This window comes from Pleurodeles waltl, chromosome 4_1 (assembly GCF_031143425.1).
Source record: "Pleurodeles waltl isolate 20211129_DDA chromosome 4_1, aPleWal1.hap1.20221129, whole genome shotgun sequence".
In the NCBI taxonomy this organism is placed as follows: domain Eukaryota; kingdom Metazoa; phylum Chordata; class Amphibia; order Caudata; family Salamandridae; genus Pleurodeles; species Pleurodeles waltl.
Window position 1 is genome coordinate 479,483,092 of NC_090442.1, and position 20,782 is coordinate 479,503,873.

Sequence of the window (20,782 nt, forward strand, 5' to 3'; positions counted from 1 at the left end):
AACCTCACTGATAAGAAGGCTTTTCTATCACCATTCTGGCCATACTAAATATGATCTGGTTACTCCTGGTTACTCCTTTCTGATCAGAATCTACCACTCAAAAAGTATTTGAGGACAGGTCCAATGCTAGTCTATGAAAGGAGCAGACCTCACAGTAGTGGAAAGCGAATGTAGGGGTTTTTCACTACCAGGACATATAAAACACATATGCACATGTCCTGCCTTTTACCTACATAGCGCCTTGCCATATGGGTTACTTAGGGCCTACCTTAGGGGTGATTTATATGTAGAAAAAGGGGGTTTAAGGCTTGGCATGTATTTAAATGCCAGGTGGCAGTGAACTTCACACACAGGCCTAGCAATGACAGGCCTGAGACGTGGTTAAGGGGCTACTTATGTGGGTGGCACAATCAGTGCTGCAGGCCCACGAGTAGCATTTAGTTTACAGAGCCTTGGCACATGTTGGGCACTCTACTAGGGACTTACAAGTAAATTAAATATGCTGATTGGGTATGAGCCAATGGTACCATGTTTAAGGAAGAGAGCATATGCACTTTAGCTTTGATTAGCAGTCGTAAATTGTGCAGAGTCCTAAAACCAGCAAAAACAGTGTCAGAAAAATGGTGTGGGCAGGCAAAAAGTTGGGGGATCACCACCCTAAGGCTGCCAGGCCTAACATGTACCTTTTTTCAGCCTGTTACTAGTCCGCTTCTCAGATTGATTACTTCCTCATTCTCCGAAGTCAATAAAGAATGTCTCAATTTAGCATGTTGCAAATTGCATTTCAAAATGCACAGTAATTTGCCTATAAATAGGTCTCCCATCAAAGTATGGTATGTCAAATAGATGGACTTTAGACAAAAATCTGTTTTGCAACAGGCCTCTTTCAGAAGAAATGGGCAATGAAAGTCAGGCTTTTTTTAGGGGTCATTCTCAATAGAGAGCATCTGGGAAGCCTACAAAATAACAATGTGGGGGAAAGATAATTGCTTTTCATAACAATCTTAAAAAGCTAGAGAAAATAAAATACAAATGTCTCAAAGATGCCTTCAATTTTGTGATAGAACTAGATTAATTATATATCTATCGATTATGGCATTCCTTGTAACTTGTGTAATCCTATTTTGTCAGGAATTGCAGATATAAAGTGATTAAATGGTGACTGGAATAGATGTGGATTGTGGTAGTATAATTGGTCTTGATAAAAGCCATGAGCATTTGGGAACATAAGTGGCAGAAACATGTTGACCCTAAGAAGAAGTAGGGGAAATTAGAGGCCTGGCACTTTTCCCATTTTTAATCATACCGGCCTGGGCCTAGATTGAAGAATTAGGGCTACCAGGCAGCCAATTATCCTATTCCTTTTCCTGTTCATTTTTCAATGAAGTGCTCCCATGCATCATGCAGGTTGTAGCACTCCCCATTCCTCAATGGAACAGGAAGGAACTCTCAGGTGAAGCATGCCACCAAGGGGTATCCCTGATGTGTGAGAGTTCTTCAAAGCAAAAGTATTATTTCCTCCAACAGTTGACAGGTGGTTCCTTAGATTGATCGAATTGAGTTTAATTCTATAGTTTGTGTAAAGTTGTGTGTCAGAGGAGGGTTAGTCCATGCTCCACAGCACCTCTGCAGGCCCCTTAATTTGTTAATGGGGGCTGTAATGCAATCATAAATGTTTAATTTGTATTTTCATATGTTTGAGATAATTACTAAAAGGATGTCAACCACAGGAGACCAACATGAGACTTGGAGTACATGTACAAAACTGACTGGTGACTGACAATCATACTCACAGATCACACATCAGGTTTTAACCAAACATGCCGCAAACTGTTCAGGAAGTCAGCAGTGTCAGACTCAAGTATCGAAAAACAAACAGATTATAGACAATCCTACTGATAAACATCATGTCAGCTCTCCTATAGACATTAAATGATGAACAGGTCTAAATCAACTGTTAGGACTATGCACTCGACCACCATTTCCATAGGTAGTGGAAATACATAAATGTCTCTGCTGCCCTTTACGGTGCATTATTGTCACACGCTGTGTGTGGGTAGAAAGAGTGACAAGTAATTTTCCTCAAAATTATGTGAGGTATTCATGTCTTCATGCTGAGAGGTGCGTGGAAGAGACCAACATGCATAGAGGTTACCCACTGGTTGGAGCATGGCTCCATCTTAAAGAATTATTTGCTTGGTATTGTGTTCCAAGCCAATAATGTTACGATAGTGAGTAAAACAGGCAAGACCACTACTGAATTACAATCCTCATTCATGCTAGACGTATGCCGAGTGCTTCCTAGCATCACCAAGATCACCAATTATCATCAAGATGACCGATGAGAAGGAGCTCTCTTCGTAACTTCCTTGGGCCAGGTGATCGCAATTTGCGTAAATCCCTGCTTAGGCCCAGCCATCAAACCCCTTCCTTGGAAAAATAACAATTTATGGAAAAACAGTGAAGCATCAAGAAAACATCAGAGAAAATATAATTTCTGAATATCTTCAGACAAGCTGCTAGCTCAGGTACATTGTTGCAACTCAGTTTCCAGTTGCACGACAGCAAAAAAACTTGTTGGGACTCACAGGAGCTGCTGAGGCTCACTAGAACTTCTCCTCTTCTTGTGAATGACGATGATTCGAACTGGACCTGGAGAATGCTGTACACACCTCCCAGTCACAGGGGTGCTCCATTCTCATAGTGGATGCCACTTCTGAGAAGGAGGCTGTGATGGAGGATCCTCATGGTGAGCTCTCGTTCTCTTTAATCGATGCCCTATTGCTCCCTTGCCCAAGGCTGTGACCCGACCCAAGGCCTCATCCATCTCGCCCTTCACAACCTCACACTTCTCCACCATGACCCGCATTGATGACTCATGGATAACCCACGCCCAGCTGACTGCGTGTCCTCTCTGCCACTCTCACTGGCTGCGACATTCTTGCCCCTGGTACACTTACCACTCTCAGGGACCCTTGCAGTTGACATGCAGCAATGACGTCTTGAGAGGTTGGTGAACTCTAGGAGATGCACCAACCCTGATATGCTCACTACCTGCGACACTGGCAGCAGAGCCCCAACAAGAGCAGTTTACTATACTCTTCATCGATACGTGATGCAGTCCTTGCTGCCTAATGTCGAGTGTCTCATGCAGAAGCTCTTGAGGTGGGCGATTATTGCGCTGAACTTGACCCATGCAGCGGGCCACTCAATGCCCCTGATGGGTATTTCTGCTCCTTGCTGACATGTGTGATTTAAAAGGTAAAAACAAAATGTAGCTTTGCTGCCTCATCGTCTGTTATGATGTGAAGAGAGCAACCTCCATTTGTGCTTTAGTGTGGCTTGAGATAGCTGCCTCCATAATGGGTTGATTGCCTCATCCAAGGCATATGAGTTTTCCACACACAGCAGCCAGCTTCCTTTTAACTCTTGCAATCTTCTAACAAAGAAAGCGAAAAAGTACAAAAATAAAAAAAGGACTATGACCACAGAAAAGGACTATGCCATAGCTACAGGCTAGGAGCTCAAGCTAGTGGCTAAACTATCAATATAGACATTCTTAGTACAACCTTTCAGAAGTCACTAATTGTGGACCTCAAAACTGACCCCTACTGTCTAACCCATCGTAATCATGAATGGTAGCTGGAAACACCACAGCCCAGTAATTTGATATGAAATGCTGAAACTGAACTGGGCCCACAAAGACTAACTCCATCTACATATGTTAGGTGCTGGTTTCCCTCTCAGCCCAGAAATCCTATCAATTAACCCATATTAACACACATACATAACCCTATGTAACTCTTTTACGCCCACCTAACTAAATTGTCCCCTCCCGATCATGAAGCCACACCTCTTGCACCCACCTAAGGCCTCACACGACAGCATCTTGGAAACATATTGTACCAATTCCTACCTCACAAAATTCCTGCAAAGCCTCTGCAAACATGCTGCTAAAAACTACAAGTACAAACTCCTTAAAGAAAACCCAGAAACACTAATAAGACATTTACTACAGTATGACAAACTGAGGCCTTAAAACTGACTTCATCTTCTATACCAAGAAGCGTGCCAAACGGAAAGAAAACTTCCTACAGCACTTGCATGTAACTAACACAATCAACATCCCATATGCATCCAATCTCACTATATCCCCATCCCAAATGTTTGGCTGCAAATTGTCCACATCCATTTGTACAGAAATGGAAACATCCTAATCCAAGCCTCAGAACAGAACCTCTTCATCTTTGACTGCCATTTCCCCACTCCTTGCATCTCCATGCCATATTCTCTCAACCATCCTGTGCCTCCGCCCCCCATAGCAGATATCTCCACAGTCCCTCCTGACCCAGGAGAACCCACAACTCCCCAAACATCACAACCCAACACTATCTGACCCCCTGCATCCTTTCCCATCCTTTAATCCCACAAAGCTAAGGTCATGCTGCAAGAAATACCTCCTTTTTTATTAAGGCTCTCTTCCCCTGCACAATTAGCACACTTGAATCGTCACAGACCTCCAACCGATCAGGCTAGATCCAACCATAGCCCCAACCCTATGTTACAATTACTACCAGCCCACCCAACTCTCTGTCACAGATCCAACTGCCTCTTAACTAATGCTCATACTCTTCCAACTTGAACTTAAAATCTGACCCCCTGCATCCTTTCCCATCCTTTAATCCCACAAAGCTAAGGTCATGCTGCAAGAAATACCTCCTTCTTTATTAAGGCTCTCTTCCCCTGCACAATTAGCACACTTGAATTGTCACAGACCTCCAACCGAGCAGGCTAGATCTAACCATAGCCCCAACCCTATGTTACAATTACTACCAGCCCACCCAACTCTCTGTCACAGATCCAACTGCCTCTCAACTAATGCTCATACTCTTCCAACTTGAACTTAAAATCAATACAAAGCTGGAGGAAGTCACCTCATTACAAAAGCACACCAAGATATGCTGCACCTCACCTTCTAACCATACAACTGTGGCCAACACTGATTCTGCCACAAAACATGCACTCTAAAACTTCACACTCTATCCCTGGTCAACTATCCCCGTCCAGTCAGTTCCACCTCAAGTCAAGGTGCAGCACTAATGAAATGTTGCAGTTGGAAGCAGAAACGCTTAGCAACACTTACAACAATGCTCCCAGTCAACCCTGCTATTCTAAGATCTCTATTATTCTTGACACAAGTAGGATCCAATTAATCACCCTCCCAAGTCCCCCATCCAACTCACTATTGTCCAAACTGTCCATTCAGATCAATCTCAATGGAGATCATCACCCAAGATAAACTGCATGCTCTTAAATTGAAGGTCAGCAGTCAAGCATGCAACTGAAATAGCGGAAACTTTCCCATAACATGAAACCGCCATTTGTTTCCTGACAGAATCTTGTCTAAATTACCACTCACCCCCATTATTGGTCACCCTCCACCGGGCTTCTCAATCATTTATCATGACTTTCAGGACCCTATTGGTGTTGGGAGAGTTATCATACACAAAAACGATCTGCGCCTAAATCCCTTCCGCACCACTGAATACTTTACTTTGAAACATTTAGGAGTTGATCTCTCCTTCAAAGCCTCCAATCCTATCAAAATCCATGCCATTTATCACCTCCCAGTTGTTAACAATTATTCAAGAAATTACCAGACCTAATAATATAAAACTCTCTGAAGGACACCACAGACATTATACTAGGAGACCTAAACCTGCACTTGAATGATACTGACGATGGAACAATGCATGTAAATGGTCTCATACAACACTACAAAGAGCAAAGTCACAATAAAGTCCCTACCCTTGACGCAATCATTGCCAACTATAGTACCATATCCCTCCATTCTATCCTACTCACTGATTGGAAAGATCACCACCTAATTATATTCCAACTTAATGACAACCAACTAAAGCATGCTACCCTACTAATTGTTCCAAGCACTAAGCAAGGAATATGCACCAAACCCCTCAATCAGAGTTAGAATTCCTAATCAGTTCTCAAAACCTGCCTCCACCTGACCTTATTTCTGTTGATGACCTTACCTCCTGCTGCAACACATAAATGGCAGAAATTCATGACAATGTTGCCCCACTAAAACTAAGGAAATCCTGATTCAGTAAAGACCTCAACATGGAGAGACAACAACTTAGGTTGACTGAAAGAACCTGGAGACAACAACCCTTGCTGACCCATCTCTCTCTCCTCTGAGCTGAATACCTAAAATGCAAGAAACATATCTGCAGCGATAAATCATCTTTTTTTTAGCACAACTTGACCACTGTAGAAGCAGACCTAAAGACTTTTTCAATGTTATCGAACAGCAAACTCCACGTTCCCCCAACATCCACCCAAATCCTTTGTTGACCTCTGGCAAGAGTTTGCCAAAGTCTTCTCAGAGAAAAATAACAAATATTGAACTGTCTCTTGACCCTCTCCACTTCCCCACCCTTTACCAAAGATGGCTCTTCTTTCAAAGATGGTCCCCCTAATGCCACATCTCCAACCAATCATGGTCCCTCTTAACTCGTCCCCTCAGTGAGACAGAACGCCAACAACAATCACGTACAACTGAAAAACAATTCAACATGGACCAAGTTTGAAAATATTTCTGAAGAAGAGGTCATCAAAATACTTTCATGTATGAAACCAACATCGCACCTCTCTGATCCTCTTTCCTCCTCTGTAGTCAAAAATCTCAGACACATCATCTCCCCAACATTGACTAAAATCATTAATTCCTCCTTGTCCAGAGGCTCAATACCGGCATCCCTTAAACTGGGTCAAGGCCCCCCCTCATGCATTAAACTGCAAACTATCTATCTCCAACTCTGTTCAGTCACTAGGGATTACTCTTGACAAAAACTTGAGCATGAATAACCATATCTATGCCCCAGCAAAAAGTGCTTTCTACACTCTGAAACACATAAACAACTCAAACCCTTCATCCATCTGAAGATCTAAAGTCTGTATTGAAATCATTAGTCCTCTCTAAGCTGGACTATGGTAATGAAACTATCACGGGTGCACCAAAAAACACCTTAAAACTAGTAAGTATATGTGGCAATATACAAACCCCTGTTAAAAAAGAATTCATCATTTTATGAGCATATAATAATTAGCATGTTAGGAAATAATGGTCAAACATCCATACTTGCAGGCAATAAAAAAAAATTAAGGAATGCAAGATTGCTTAAGAATCGCAGCACTCTTAAAAGTTATGATTTATTTTTGAGCTCATCAGGTTTATAGCTGTGATTATGCGGGAAAGAATCATTTGTGATAGAAGAAAACGTGACATTTTAAAGAAGTTTGTGATCACGTTTTTTACTCTCGCAAGTGGCTTTCCCACTGATTAAACAGTATAAAAAACTAGAATTAAGCGTGATCACCCATACAAATAAAAAAACCTTTTACTTCAATTTTACTTTTTGTAAATCGTGTGTATGCTTCAAGACATTCACATATTGCATAGCTTAGAAAATTCAAAGTTACAATAATATGTTTAATCAACTGGTGTTCCTTTCTAGCTACATTTGAAAAGCCGATATTTTCATAGAGTAAATGAAAGGTGTTTAGTGTACTTTTGTATTTTGTTTACAGCTAGCATGTATAACGAGCATCCCAGCACGAGCAAGACGCTATTTCACATCTTTAGCGGAGGAAAAATCAATCTTAGCACTTTCCCCTCTTAAACTCCTCCTGGATCATTCTCAGGGCTGATGAGGTTGTTGTCTGGGTGGTTAGAATCACCACGTAAGGGGACTTTTCAAGTGTATGCACTGATCTGAACATCTGTGCTGCGAACTCACAACCAAGGTGAGGGCAGGAATCTTTAGTTCACAATGACAGGCATCCTTTAGCTTTATGCGAAGTGGGACAATGTCCCATCTCTAAAATTAGTGGGGGATCCATCCACCAGTGTTTAGCCCCGAACTATGCCCTGTTGTAACTACACCTTTACATACTACACATCACAATGACCCCTAGACTATAATCAGCATTTCGGCATCCACTGCTGTTTCTATGTGCTGTTATCAATGAACTTGTGTGTGTCAGTGCATAGTGGGGGAAGTGCAGCCAGTTCGCAGATTGAACTGCAATTGCTTCGTGATGCACCTGGAGGTCACCATGTCCTACCTGAGGAGAGCATTTCAGCCACATTACTATCCTAGCTTACAACATGAACACATAACGGTGGCCAAATTGGATGGAAAAATGTCAGTGTGCTCTAACAATTCACCATGAATACTATCTGAAAGCACAATCGATATGCAGTTTGAAAAAATGCACCAATGAGTTGGCCTGAACTGCTGAGATGATGGGACACAAATCGACTGCATCTCCAATGTGGATATCTTGTTCTGTGTAACACAGGTAGCAGGTGCGCGTAAGAGGACTGGAAGAGGCCTCACAGTGTCAGATGGCTACTCAACTAGCAAAGGGGAAGACTACATGTCTAGACGCTCTCAACGCTGCAGTATCTAGTCACGCTTGGCTTAGAATTAAAAATGCCTATCTTTGTTTGTTTCCTGGTAACGGGTCCAATGAAATGTATCAAACCTTAGAGCTTATGTATTGCAGCATGTTTTTTAAAGTGCTTTAATATCCATTTAGGTCTAGTCCACACTATATAATGCTGCAAATTAGTACACATTAAATAGTGTGTGTGTTTTGTGAGTATATGGTTTTATGTTTGTAAGTATCATTGCATGGCAGTATGCATCGGTACGACTGTGCATGCATGTATGACTGTGTGTTCATGTATATTTGAGTGCTTCTAACTGCAAAAAAGGACCCCTAGCTAACAAATAGAGATTCCTAGGGAAGGGAAACTACAATCAAAGTAAAAAGAACCCTGGCAACCAAATATATTTAAATGACAACAATTCAGATTGCAGTGTGTGGCTCAGACAAATAGAATTCACATGTATAGCTATATCATTTCTTTTTATTTAACTGTAATGTTTGTGACATCATTTCAACATTCATTAATCTGTATTACATTATATATCTTACAGTATATATTTGCAAACACATGCTTACATTCAACGTTTCATCCACTGTCAGCTCAGGCATACGAGCAATGGCAGCAGCATTTCCACCAACTGCACTTTAAAACCCTGCCCTTGGACTGGACAAATTACATTTTAATAGTCCTAAAAACTCTGCATGAACAATTAACCCAGCAACGTTTTCTGATGTTTGTCACCTAGAGCTCTTTTGAGCAGGTATAATACACCAGTCAGTGGCTCATTGTTGATCTGGTATGCATGACCATAAGCCTTAAGGCGATCAACAAATGAGTAGGGCTTATTTGGTCTATTAACAGTATGGAAAATATGAATGTATTGAATGTTTTGTGTTATTCTGACATTTTCTTTAGTATGTTAATTGCAATTATTTTAATTAATTATGCAATAAAGTATGAAGAAACAACTTATCACCCATATCTCTGGTCATTCAACCACACTTCCTTTCTACAGACCATTCACTCTACTTAAAATCTCAGAGAAAACTATATGAGACAAATCAATGTCATGGGTGTCAGAGAAATAACAATGTATAACCTCAATTTCTCTTACACAGCGAACTTTCAATATATCTTTCATCAATTTGTGTATTTCATACATTATGACTGTTAGCAATACAATGCTATGTTTTCCCCAATAGACTGAAATCACCTTTTGCTTTGATTTTATTTGAGTGCCCCTATCCAGACACGCTACCTTTCATAAATACGGGTTAGTGATCAATCTCTTGTTTGTTTCTTCATTTGCATAGGTATCATAAATGGAAATTCATGTACATTTATTTTTTTTATTTTAAGAAACACTGTCTACTTTTGTTCCAAACCGTTACGAGTGTATGATCATTTTGTTAAAAAGACGGACTCTCTTTCAGGCAACTGTTGCTGCATTTGCAGCTAGCGAAGGTCATTCACACCCTCGAGTGGTGGAGCTGCCGAAGACTGACGAAGGACTTGGCTTCAACGTAATGGGCGGGAAGGAGCAAAACTCCCCAATCTACATTTCCCGCATCATTCCTGGAGGAGTTGCAGAGAGGCAAGGGGGACTCAAAAGGGGAGACCAGCTGCTTTCTGTTAATGGAGTGGTACGTATACAATATCCTGTCAGTCTCCTAACTTGGACATTTGACAAGGCGTTTGTAACAGAATGATCAGGGTCTAGAAAGTATACATTTGCAGTCACTAATCCCCCGCTTACAGCCAGTAGAAGTAATAATGCCACTGGGAGCAATGTTGTGTAAAAACACCATTAGACTAACATCTGACAGCACACTAATGTGCCTTGCAATCCCTGATGTTGAAAAAAGCCTCCTGTGAACCTAGAGTACAACTTCTTAACATAAGAAATACTTTTTGTGCAGTAGTTCTTAGAATATCCATATTGCTATTTTTGTTCTAACTGCCTCCGTGGACAGCTTCTTTCTTTTTAAATTGTGGAAAGAAGCATCTAGACATTGTGGCGTATGACATGCTGAAGCTAGACACGTTCCCAGGCATGCAATTTATCCATGACCTTCCATATCAGGAAAAGCATCTCCAGGAAACAGCATAAAAAGTACAAAATGTCATAAACGTTATTTTGGAAAGCATTTGTTTAATTCCCTATTTTAACTGCTGAAGGATATTACAAAGAGCAGGACTTAAACATGTTGCGTGGATATTTTATTTAATACAATTTATTTATGCGTAGCTCGTTTACCCAGCTCTAAATGAAGCCCACTGTTGAGAGTACCAGAATGAGCACATCTTGATCGACTCCCTCTTGTCTCCGGCTGCTAGTGGGACGTGTACAAATTAGACGAAAGGGTGCAAAGTCTACAATAAACAACTCTGAGAGAATGCACCTTTAGTCCGATTTCGAAGTAAATTTTTCTCATACCCTTAAAGAAACAGATGCACGTGTTTTGTAAATACGAAATTGTTTGAGTGTGGTATATATTTGATTGGAGACAGTGCTCTGGCAGTGCTACACAAGTGACAGAGTTTGAGATGGGAAAACAAAAAAATGGAACCGAACAAACTCTGAAAATCACATTTTTATTGCAACTCTCAATTAACACATTGCTATCCATTCTAAAACAAGCATGGCCAGTGACAATCAGTCGCTCCCGGAAGTGAAAGAAAGGGCTGGTTTGATAATGTTGGAGAGATCAATTTTTTGATGTTTATTTCCGAGGGCTGTGCGTGCAGTGAGGCAAGCAGTTCTGGGCATACATCAGGCAGAGACCAACAAAAACAGAGTCGTGAAGATCAGGCAGTGACACAGAAGGCGTGTGGTCAGTGAGGCAAGGCATGATGGGGCAGAGACACGCAACCATAGAGTCGTAAAGGTAAGGTAAAGACCAGTAAGGCGTGTGGTTAGTGAGGAAAGGCATAACAGGGTAGAGAAGATCAAGCACAAAGGGGGTAGGGACAGATTGAGAGGTCTGTGAGGAGTGAGGCACGCCTTGGCATTGAGAGATGTAATGTGTTCCTCAAGTGCAGCCATACTTTCCAAATCAATTCTTTGCCATTTGTAATCTTCTCACGTGATGGCACGTTTATTTCAGGCACTTACTTTGCCTAACTTAATGTTAGCAGAGTTTCTTTAAGTGCCACATATGCTAAACACTTACAGAACACACGGCATGTATTTGTGTTTAGAGACCCAGTGAAAAGGTAACGCAACAATGCAGCACGCAAGGAAATAAGCCTTGTATTTGACATTAGGCACAGGTGAAACAGATTACAAGAAGGTGCCTCTGAATGAAATGTTAACAGATTCCTGAAAACAGACTTCCAACGTAGCCCAAAAGAAAATCCTTTTTAATAAACACCAACAGAAGCGGACCTGACAAAGCCCATCATCTCAAATCTCAGTGCATCTTGGGCCTTAGATCTCGGCTTCAGGGAGAAAATAAAGGGTGCCTCGTACTTTGTGAGATTGTAAATGTCACTGGCTCTTCAGATGTGCTCTTACCACACTGTGATGAATACATTTTAACACAACCATCATTGGTGAGTGGGAGCAGTATGCAGAAGCGGACCTTCCACTGGAAGCAAGAGAGTTCCATAACAGTTATATTTAGGAGCCCCTTGCACCACCGTTGCCTCACTTTTTGTGATGCAACAGCATACAAACCTTGAAATCATATATATGAGGCCTAGCAAGCCACTTTGGTTGGCTTCATAGATATGGATTAAGGCAAAACAGCCAAATCATTGTGTTGCCTTACTCTTCACAAGGGAGGCGCTCCATGGGTGTTGTGGTGACAGTTCCCATGCAACACCCATGGATTTTGATGCATCCCCAGATTGACAATACCTTGTTCACAGTCTTACAAGAATTTTGTTCATAGTATTGATGTCTGAATGTATGCCATAGAATGTATCTTATGCACAGAGTTGAGAGAAGATTGGGTGTTGTGTTTTCAATTTTTATAAATACAGTAGAAGATTAAAAAGTTTGTCCCAACATTGCATTTCACAATGCACTCATTTAGTACCTCCACCCTGACTCCAGGGGCTACTTATATCAATGGAGCTCTCTTTCCCCTAGTTATCTAGTTATTTATAGAATTCTTCAAGTCTCCATTGTTTATATAGTTGGAACTGATGGCCCCAAAACTTTACTCCTTCCCAGGGGAGGTGCAATGAGGAGAAATATCTTTATTTCTCCTCATTTGTTCCTCTTTCTATGTGTGCTGCATTTTGCAGCACACACAGAAAGGGGAAAAGCGTCCCCTTTCTTTTTTTGTGCAGGAAAGTGCCCCTTCCTGTACAAAAACAATCCTGCCTACAACACAGACACCCTTGCACTATGGTGCAAGGGTGCCTGTGTTCGTGCTGGGCAGCCAAAACGACACCAGCACAGTGGGAAAGGACAGGAATGCCCCGTATGCCATAGATATGGCACATTCCTGCCCTTTCGCTTTGATGCAGGGCAATGCAGCAGCCAATGAAAACATGCTTAAAAAGCTATACTTTAGGGGAGGGGCATAAACAGCATACACAGCACAGACAGGAAAGCAATAAACCATAACAACAAAATTCAAATAGACAACAAAGCCATCCAATGAGAAAGAATAAAGTAGATGCAGAGATATTGAATACAGTGCTGCCTGCAATGGACAGCAAACATTGTAAGTAGGGGGATTGAAAAAAGGAGAAACTATGATATGATTTCCTTGTGGGTATCAAAGAAATAATAAGGCATGACTGCCATCCTTCATCCATGCATTGCTGCCATGAATGGCCACTTGAATACCTCCACACCTTCACACCATTAAAAACTTGATCCATCCAAATCCACTCCCTTAGCACAATGGCCCACTGAAGAGTACTGAATACAAGTGCAACATCCACAGACAAGAAACAGGCCACAACCCTAGATGGTTTTATTAAACTTCAATTATTTGACTCTGCACTCAGGCTCCTCATCACTTCAGCCAACGTCATCTGTACATAATCACCATCAACAAAGCCTTCAATACAGTTCAATCATGGTGGTCAAACACTACACCCGGCCCTGGCCCTCCAGACCCATATTAAATTGACAAGATAAATGCTATCAGTTCTTTACAGAGAGGGTAAATATGATTAGATCTTGCAGGAAAACATGAAACAGACAAATAAACTATACCTTCAATCCCCATCATACCTCTCCCAAGTGGACGACGCTTAAACACCCCTCTCATACTATTTTTAACAACATTGCTAACCCCCTCATGGCTGGCTTTTACAAAGGCAATATTCTTCACTCATCCACTGTGAAATTCATCGATGGAAAAACCAACACACCCCTTCTGAACATTACCAATACCTCTTTCGACGAAAGGGACCCTCTGACATGACCAGTGGTGTAACACAAAATTATGGGCCCTCCCAACAAAATGTGATGACGGCCCCTGTCATCTCCCAGATTGCATAGAGATTCATTGATCTGGGGCTCAATTGGGGACCCCCTGAAGGGTTGGGTCACCCCTAAACTGCACTTGACCCGCTCTGGAAAGCAGAGTGGGTTTCCTGAGCTTTTACCTATTTATTTGTCCATGCCATTGTACGCCTTCTACAAGGCATGCAATGGCATGGTTTTAGAAGGTGAGGGGGCCTGCTCCGAAATACATGAACTCTGGTAGCCCATCTCATTGCGGGGTCTGCAGGGACCTCTGTTATCCATCTGAAGATGACATCAAAACAATATAAACAATTTTACTGATGAAAACACTACAAACCCGGATCATTTTGACAAATTTTATCTTTAATTTATCTATAAATTTATAGTGAATGTCTTCTCCATTCAACTCAGGTCAGAAAGAGCAACCTGCCCAAGAACTAACTATTTAGCTTCAGATCATACTGCTACACAACCATTTACATAGTTGATCAAGGCTACCTTTTACACCAATATGAATGATCTCTACTTCCTAGTCCCACTCCACAAACTCTGACACAGTCAACCACCAAGCATTAAACACTAGAAATAAACCTGGGCTTCTCAAACAAGGTCCTGCAGTGGTTCACCTCCTTCCTCGCTAACAGTTCATCCATGTGGTAACCTTGATCTCAAAAACTCCCTATTTTATGCAGAATGCAGCAAGGGTCTATCATAGCCCCCAACATTTTCAACAGTTACATGCAACCCATTTATAACTAATGACTAAGAGCAGTACAAAGATCCATTACCATGCCACAATATGCATTGCTCCACTTCTCAGCTTTACTGACCAAAACATGGTCTCAAAACATGGGCTCAATCTCATTCACAAATGGATGCCCAGCACCTACCTAGAACTCAACAAGCCAACAAAGAATTCTTCCTGTTTGCCAGTAGTAACAATCTAAGATAAATTCAAGTCCAGATATCTGAAATCTAAACTACTTCACTCCTCAACAGTTATCCGAACTCAAAATCACTTGGATTCTTCCTTAAAATTACGTAGTCTTTGAAAAAGACTATAGCTAAAACAAGAGCGCAGGGTATCAGCTTTCCTGAAGAAAAGTAAACCGTTCTAAGAGAGAAGCAGCAGGCTACAGCATGACGCACCTGACCAAAACATTCATAAGAAATGAAAAAAAATATATGATAAATCTGTCCTTCTTGTGTGCACTCAAACAAACACCTGCTGCCAGGGTGTAGTCCTTTAAAACTAAAGGAAAAAATACAATTTAAAGCAAAGGTGGTGCACCACATCCAATAATATAGAAAGTCCAATTCTTTAGTTTGTAGTTGTTTAAATCTTATTTTATTCTTTTTTGCTTTCCTCTTTCTTTATCCCATAATACATGTGCTCACAACAACAACAGCCAACGCGTTTCGTCCTCTCACTTAGGACTTCTTCAGGGCTAAACAATTGGCCGACCGAGTGCGTATTGACATTGTCATGCTGCTGAAATTTTAGAGGATTTGTCGAAATCATTTAAACTATGAAGTAATGAAAGAGTAGATTGATATGGTGGAGACATGGATGATTTGAGAGCAACGATTAAGACAATTGAATTTGAGGCCAATTGTTTAGCCCTGAAGAAGTCCTAAGTGAGAGGACGAAATGCATTGGATGTTGTTGTTGTGAGCACATGTATTATGGGATAAAGAAAGAGGAAAGCAAAAATAATAAAAGAAGATTTACACAACTATAAACTAAAGAATTTGACTTTCTATATTATTGGATGTGTTGCACCACTTTTGCTTTAAATTGTTTTAAGAAACCAACTTCAGAACAACAGTCTATGTCTTGTTCATCTCATATTTACATGATGACAACATCCTTTTCTGCGATCTCTCTAACACCACCTGGCTCCCAGAAAGGCAATCACACATGTTTTATTAAAGCATTGCAGAAGAAGTTCACCCTTGTCATGATGGCCCTGAATGAACTGTACTGGCGCCTCTTCAAACTTGCATCATCTTCAAGTTTACTTGCATTATTTACAATACCACCAGAACTGGCACCTCTCCTTGCTTGGCCAAGAAAGTATCTACCTCAGGCAGACAGCACCACACTACAAACCAATGCCCTGATAGACTAGAAACAAGAAAATGCAATCAAGAAAATAGCAAAATGTAGGCTTTATTTATTTGTGTCCATAGGATCTGCAACGACATTCCTGCCAGCATTTAAATGGCCTCAACCATATAGCAATTTAGGAAGGGTTTGACAACTAACCTCTTCAATAACACTACATTGCCAAATGCTACTAATTACCAACCACTATATTCTGCCTCCTAAAAGCAAACCTGGATCATTGAATCACATGTATTCTACGGACACTCTCTCTCTCATGTTCAGTGCTCTGTTGCCCTCTTGCTAGGTCTGCACTATATAAACATATTCATATACACAGTATTTATAACTGCCGATGGTTAGTGGACTATGGCAAGGTGAATATGAAGTTATGGCTGGTTCACTGATGTTACCCTTTTTAGCTTACAGTTTTAGTTTGCTGCTTTATTATATATGTATAGTATTTCATAGTGGTTGATGTAGTTAATGTTTTTTAGCAGTTGTATTTTTTTTTCTTTCAGAGTGTGGAAGGAGAGCACCATGAGAAGGCAGTGGAGCTCCTTAAAGCTGCTAAGGAGAGTGTGAAGCTTGTAGTGAGATACACACCCAAAGTTCTGGAAGAAATGGAGGCACGATTCGAGAAACTGCGCACTGCCAGGCGGAGGCAGCAGCAACAATTGCTAATTCAGCAGCAGCAACAACAGCAGCAGCAGCAACAACAACCACAGCAAAATCATATGTCGTAGGTGAGAGCTTGTATTGCTGGTGCTTCATAGTGTGCCTGGTTTACATTCTCTCTTAGGATAGATTGCAAAATATTCATTATTTGTCAGTAATACACATTGCACTAATAGCAATTATTATTTTTTGAATGTACGTAAAATTCTGTGTATTCATAGAAGGCACAGTGGAGTGACAGGCTTGTTGTGCTCATAAGTATGTCCATCACTTTGTGACTAGGGATTTACCTGTACAAACAAGTGCACAATTTATCCAGACCTTAAGCATGCTTGTAAGACTACAGAGCACACGGAAGCCAAAGACTGATCAGTACCTCTGCAAGACTGGTAGAGTTGCCATTTTATGGTATGCACCTGATTATGTCCAACCTCTATGGTCTTTAAAGCCATCTGCCAAGATATCAACCATTCTTATTCTAAGCAAATCACCTTGTTTCTAATACAGTGTTGAGGGCCCTATCACCTTTGTTTGGATGATCTCTGTGTGAGAAAGAATGCTTTTTCGACCTTGAGGTGGCAGACAAAATGAGTAAATGACTGTGCAAGGACATGACTGATGATGCAGATTATATCATTTACATATGAGCTATATTTAGTACCTATATTCCTACAAGCGCCAGAGTAGACATGTATGTTTAAGCTTAAGTGATGGGATGCATTTTCTCCTAAATACCTCCTTCAGGATACTAACAGCCCTTAAATAGCTAGGGTGGGATTGCCAGAGATCCCCAGAAATTAAAAAAAAGCTCTTGTAATTGTTTGCTATATTTTATTTTCACTGGAAATCACCATAGCATTAATAGAACGGTAGACCTAATTTGTGTGTTGAGGAAGGGTTACCATAGAAAGAGGTGAAAATAATCAAATAGTCTCAAAGCATCAGTCTGAGTAGAGGACATAGTGGATTAGTCACAGGTTACTCCACTTAGGGCTCATTATGATTAAGTTCTCACTCTGGCAGTTCACGTGATCAGGTCCAGTTCATTCCAGTGGTGTGGAGCCATTGGGTGTTTTGAGTGGAAATCTGAGGCTCCACTTAGAAATGTGGATTTTCAGAGTTTATCACTAATTCCACATCTCGTTCACCTATCCTCCCCCTGGATTCCAAGACACCTGCAAGGTTCAAGGAATATAAGCCAGGCCTACTGTGTTTCCACATTCCTAATAAATGTTATGGTCCTGCTAACTCTGGTCTTTGTGCCCAACAGAATTAAAAGCCACTCATAGTAAGGAGCTCAGATGGGTGAAAGTAAGTTCTCGGGTTGAAAACTTGGTAAGCATTCGGATAGAAATTGAAGGTCGGAATATGTGACCCACACAGGATAATGACCACCTTCTAGGTTATTGGTGCATCATATGAATGGTGTGATGATATATAGGCTGAAGTCCCATCTACATGTATCAGACTTTTGTTCAGAGTATTGACGTCTGAATGTATGCCATAGAATGTGTCTTATGAACAGACTTGATAAAAGGGTGAGTGATGTGTTTTAAATTTTTATGAATACAGTAGAAGATTAAAAAGTTTGTTTGAACGTTGCATTTCACAATGCACTCATTTAGTACCTCCAACCTTGCTCCCGGAGCTACTTATATCAATGCAGATCTCTTTCCCCTAGTTAGCTAGTTATTTATAGAATTATTCAAGACTCCACTTTTTACATAGTTGGAACTGACTCAATGCTTTGGCTTAAGGCATTTGCTACTTTCCATGACATACTGTACCCAATAATTGTATGTTCTGTGCTTTATATTTTTATGGTGTACTTTTCTAGGTCCGTTATTTTAAATTCTTTTAAACACTGGTTTTTATTCCAAATGCAGTGGAGGAGCTGGATCAGTCTTCTCTCCTTTCTATAATTTGCCCATTCCATATCTATCTTCGATACTTTCCCCACATCATAATTTTTTATATTCTCTCTTTCTACCACTTCCTACATCTCCAAAATTGTCCCAGAAAAGTGCACTGGACTACCAGTAAATGTGGTCTAATCACATTTTGCTTTCCTAACAAATGGTGTACCTCTGGCTGCCATTATTGAAATGCTTTTTTTGTTGTCTTGTAGCTGATTCACTGCCCAGTGCTTCCTCCCTTCATTTGTTTTCACTTTGTTCTGTGGAAGTAGATGGACTGTGACTACAGCTTACTGATATCTCATTTTATAGAACAGGATGCAGGAACTAAAAAGACTATTGGTACACTGTTTCAGTATTTCTTTGCTGCTTCTCCATTGCCTTATCAGGGATGGAGCTTGCTATTAAGAGAAGAAGATCAGAGCCTGCTTTGGAGGACAGACTATACATGCTCTTTCAACATATTTAATGACCTTATAAAGGAGGTAGAGAAAATGAGTCCCCGCACATCATATGGCTGGTGCACGTTTCCAAGGAAGATGCCTGACACTTCACAATGGTGAGCAGCCCCATAGCTAATACGCTTCACAAACCCAATTTCACATGTGCAGCCTAGGGCATGAACCTCTCTATGATAGCATGCAACACTTTGTCTCATCAACAGTCCCAGGGCAGATAATATATAGCTCCTTGATACAGCAACTGCTTTAGTCCTTCGGCCGGCAAGCATCTCAATAGTACATGAGCCCCCCACTCATAAACAGGCACACAATGATCATCCACATTTAAAATTAGAATCACAAGGCTCTTTAAACATTATCGGCCCTATAGCACATTATATGCAGGACTCAATGGTGTTTTAGGAGTTCTTCTTTCATCACAAATGAACAGTATCAGCACCCTGTTACTAGAGCAGCCTGTGGCACATGAACAGGCATTTGTAACGTAAGTCTCCGGTGCACTTGAATAGCTCAATTGTCCATATACATCCTCATGGCCCAAGAATAGCTCTATGAGAAATGGCCATTTTAAAGCACATAACAACAAGTGATGGACGGAATGCTGAACATTGTCAAACATTCACCCCCAGTACAGTGATCTGGGCCTAAATCCATCGTTTTTTGCTACCCATGCCATTCCAGTTTGGACCCAGCCATATGCAAATCAGTCTTGACCCTGTTCCCCATGGGAACAGTCCAGCCCGAACTGCTAGGCCAGGTCTTCCCTGGACTGGAAACAAGCATCCTGGGACCGGTTTCGGGGTTTCACCCCTCATCAGCCAGGCTAGCTTGAATCCAGTGGCATGGGAAGCACGGGACCCACGTCTGGGCATACCCTTCCCACTTAGGGCGACAAAGCAAAAAACAACAAGTGATGGACGGAATGCTGAACATTGTCAAACATTCACCCCCAGTACAGTGATCTGGGCCTAAATCCATCGTTTTTTTGCTGCCCATGCCAATCCAGTTTGGACCCAGCCATATGCAAATCAGTCTTGACCCTGTTCCCCATGGGAACAGTCCAGCCCGAACTTCTAAGCCAGGTCTTCCCTGGACTGGAAACAAGCATCCTGGGACCAGTTTCTGGGTTTCACCCCTCATCTGCCAGGCTAGCTTGAATCCAGTGGCATGGGAAGCACGGGACCCACGTCTGGGCATACCCTTCCCACTTAGGGCGACAAAGCAAAAAACAAGTGATGGACGGAATGCTGAACATTGTCAAACATTCACCCCCCAGTACAGTGATCTGGGCCTAAATCCATCGTTTTTTTGCTGCCCATGCCATTCCAGTTTGGACCCAGCCATATGCAAATCAGTCTTGACCCTGTTCCCCATGGGAACAGTCCAGTCCGAAGTGCTAGGCCAGGTTTTCCCTGGACTGGAAACAAGCATCCTGGGACCGGTTTCGGGGTTTCACCCCTCATCAGCCAGGCTAGCTTGAATCCAGTGGCATGGGAAGCACGGGACCCACGTCTGGGCATACCCTTCCCACTTAGGGCGACAAAGCAAAAAACAAGTGATGGACGGAATGCTGAACATTGTCAAACATTCACCCCCAGTACAGTGATCTGGGCCTAAATCCATCGTTTTTTTGCTGCCCATGCCATTCCAGTTTGGACCCAGCCATATGCAAATCAGTCTTGATCCTGTTCCCCATGGGAACAGTCCAGC

At 41.6% G+C, this 20,782-nt stretch overlaps 1 protein-coding gene across 1 annotated transcript in view; it reads left to right on the forward strand.

The window, feature by feature from the left end:
* The window catches only part of LIN7A (lin-7 homolog A, crumbs cell polarity complex component), a 375,532-nt gene that overhangs the window by 332,353 nt on the left and 22,397 nt on the right, over positions 1–20,782 (forward strand). Inside the window, exons 4-5 of the mRNA XM_069228768.1 lie at positions 9,910–10,119; positions 16,539–16,763. Coding sequence (XP_069084869.1) covers positions 9,910–10,119; positions 16,539–16,763 — 435 coding nt within the window. The remainder of the gene's footprint in view (positions 1–9,909; positions 10,120–16,538; positions 16,764–20,782) is intronic.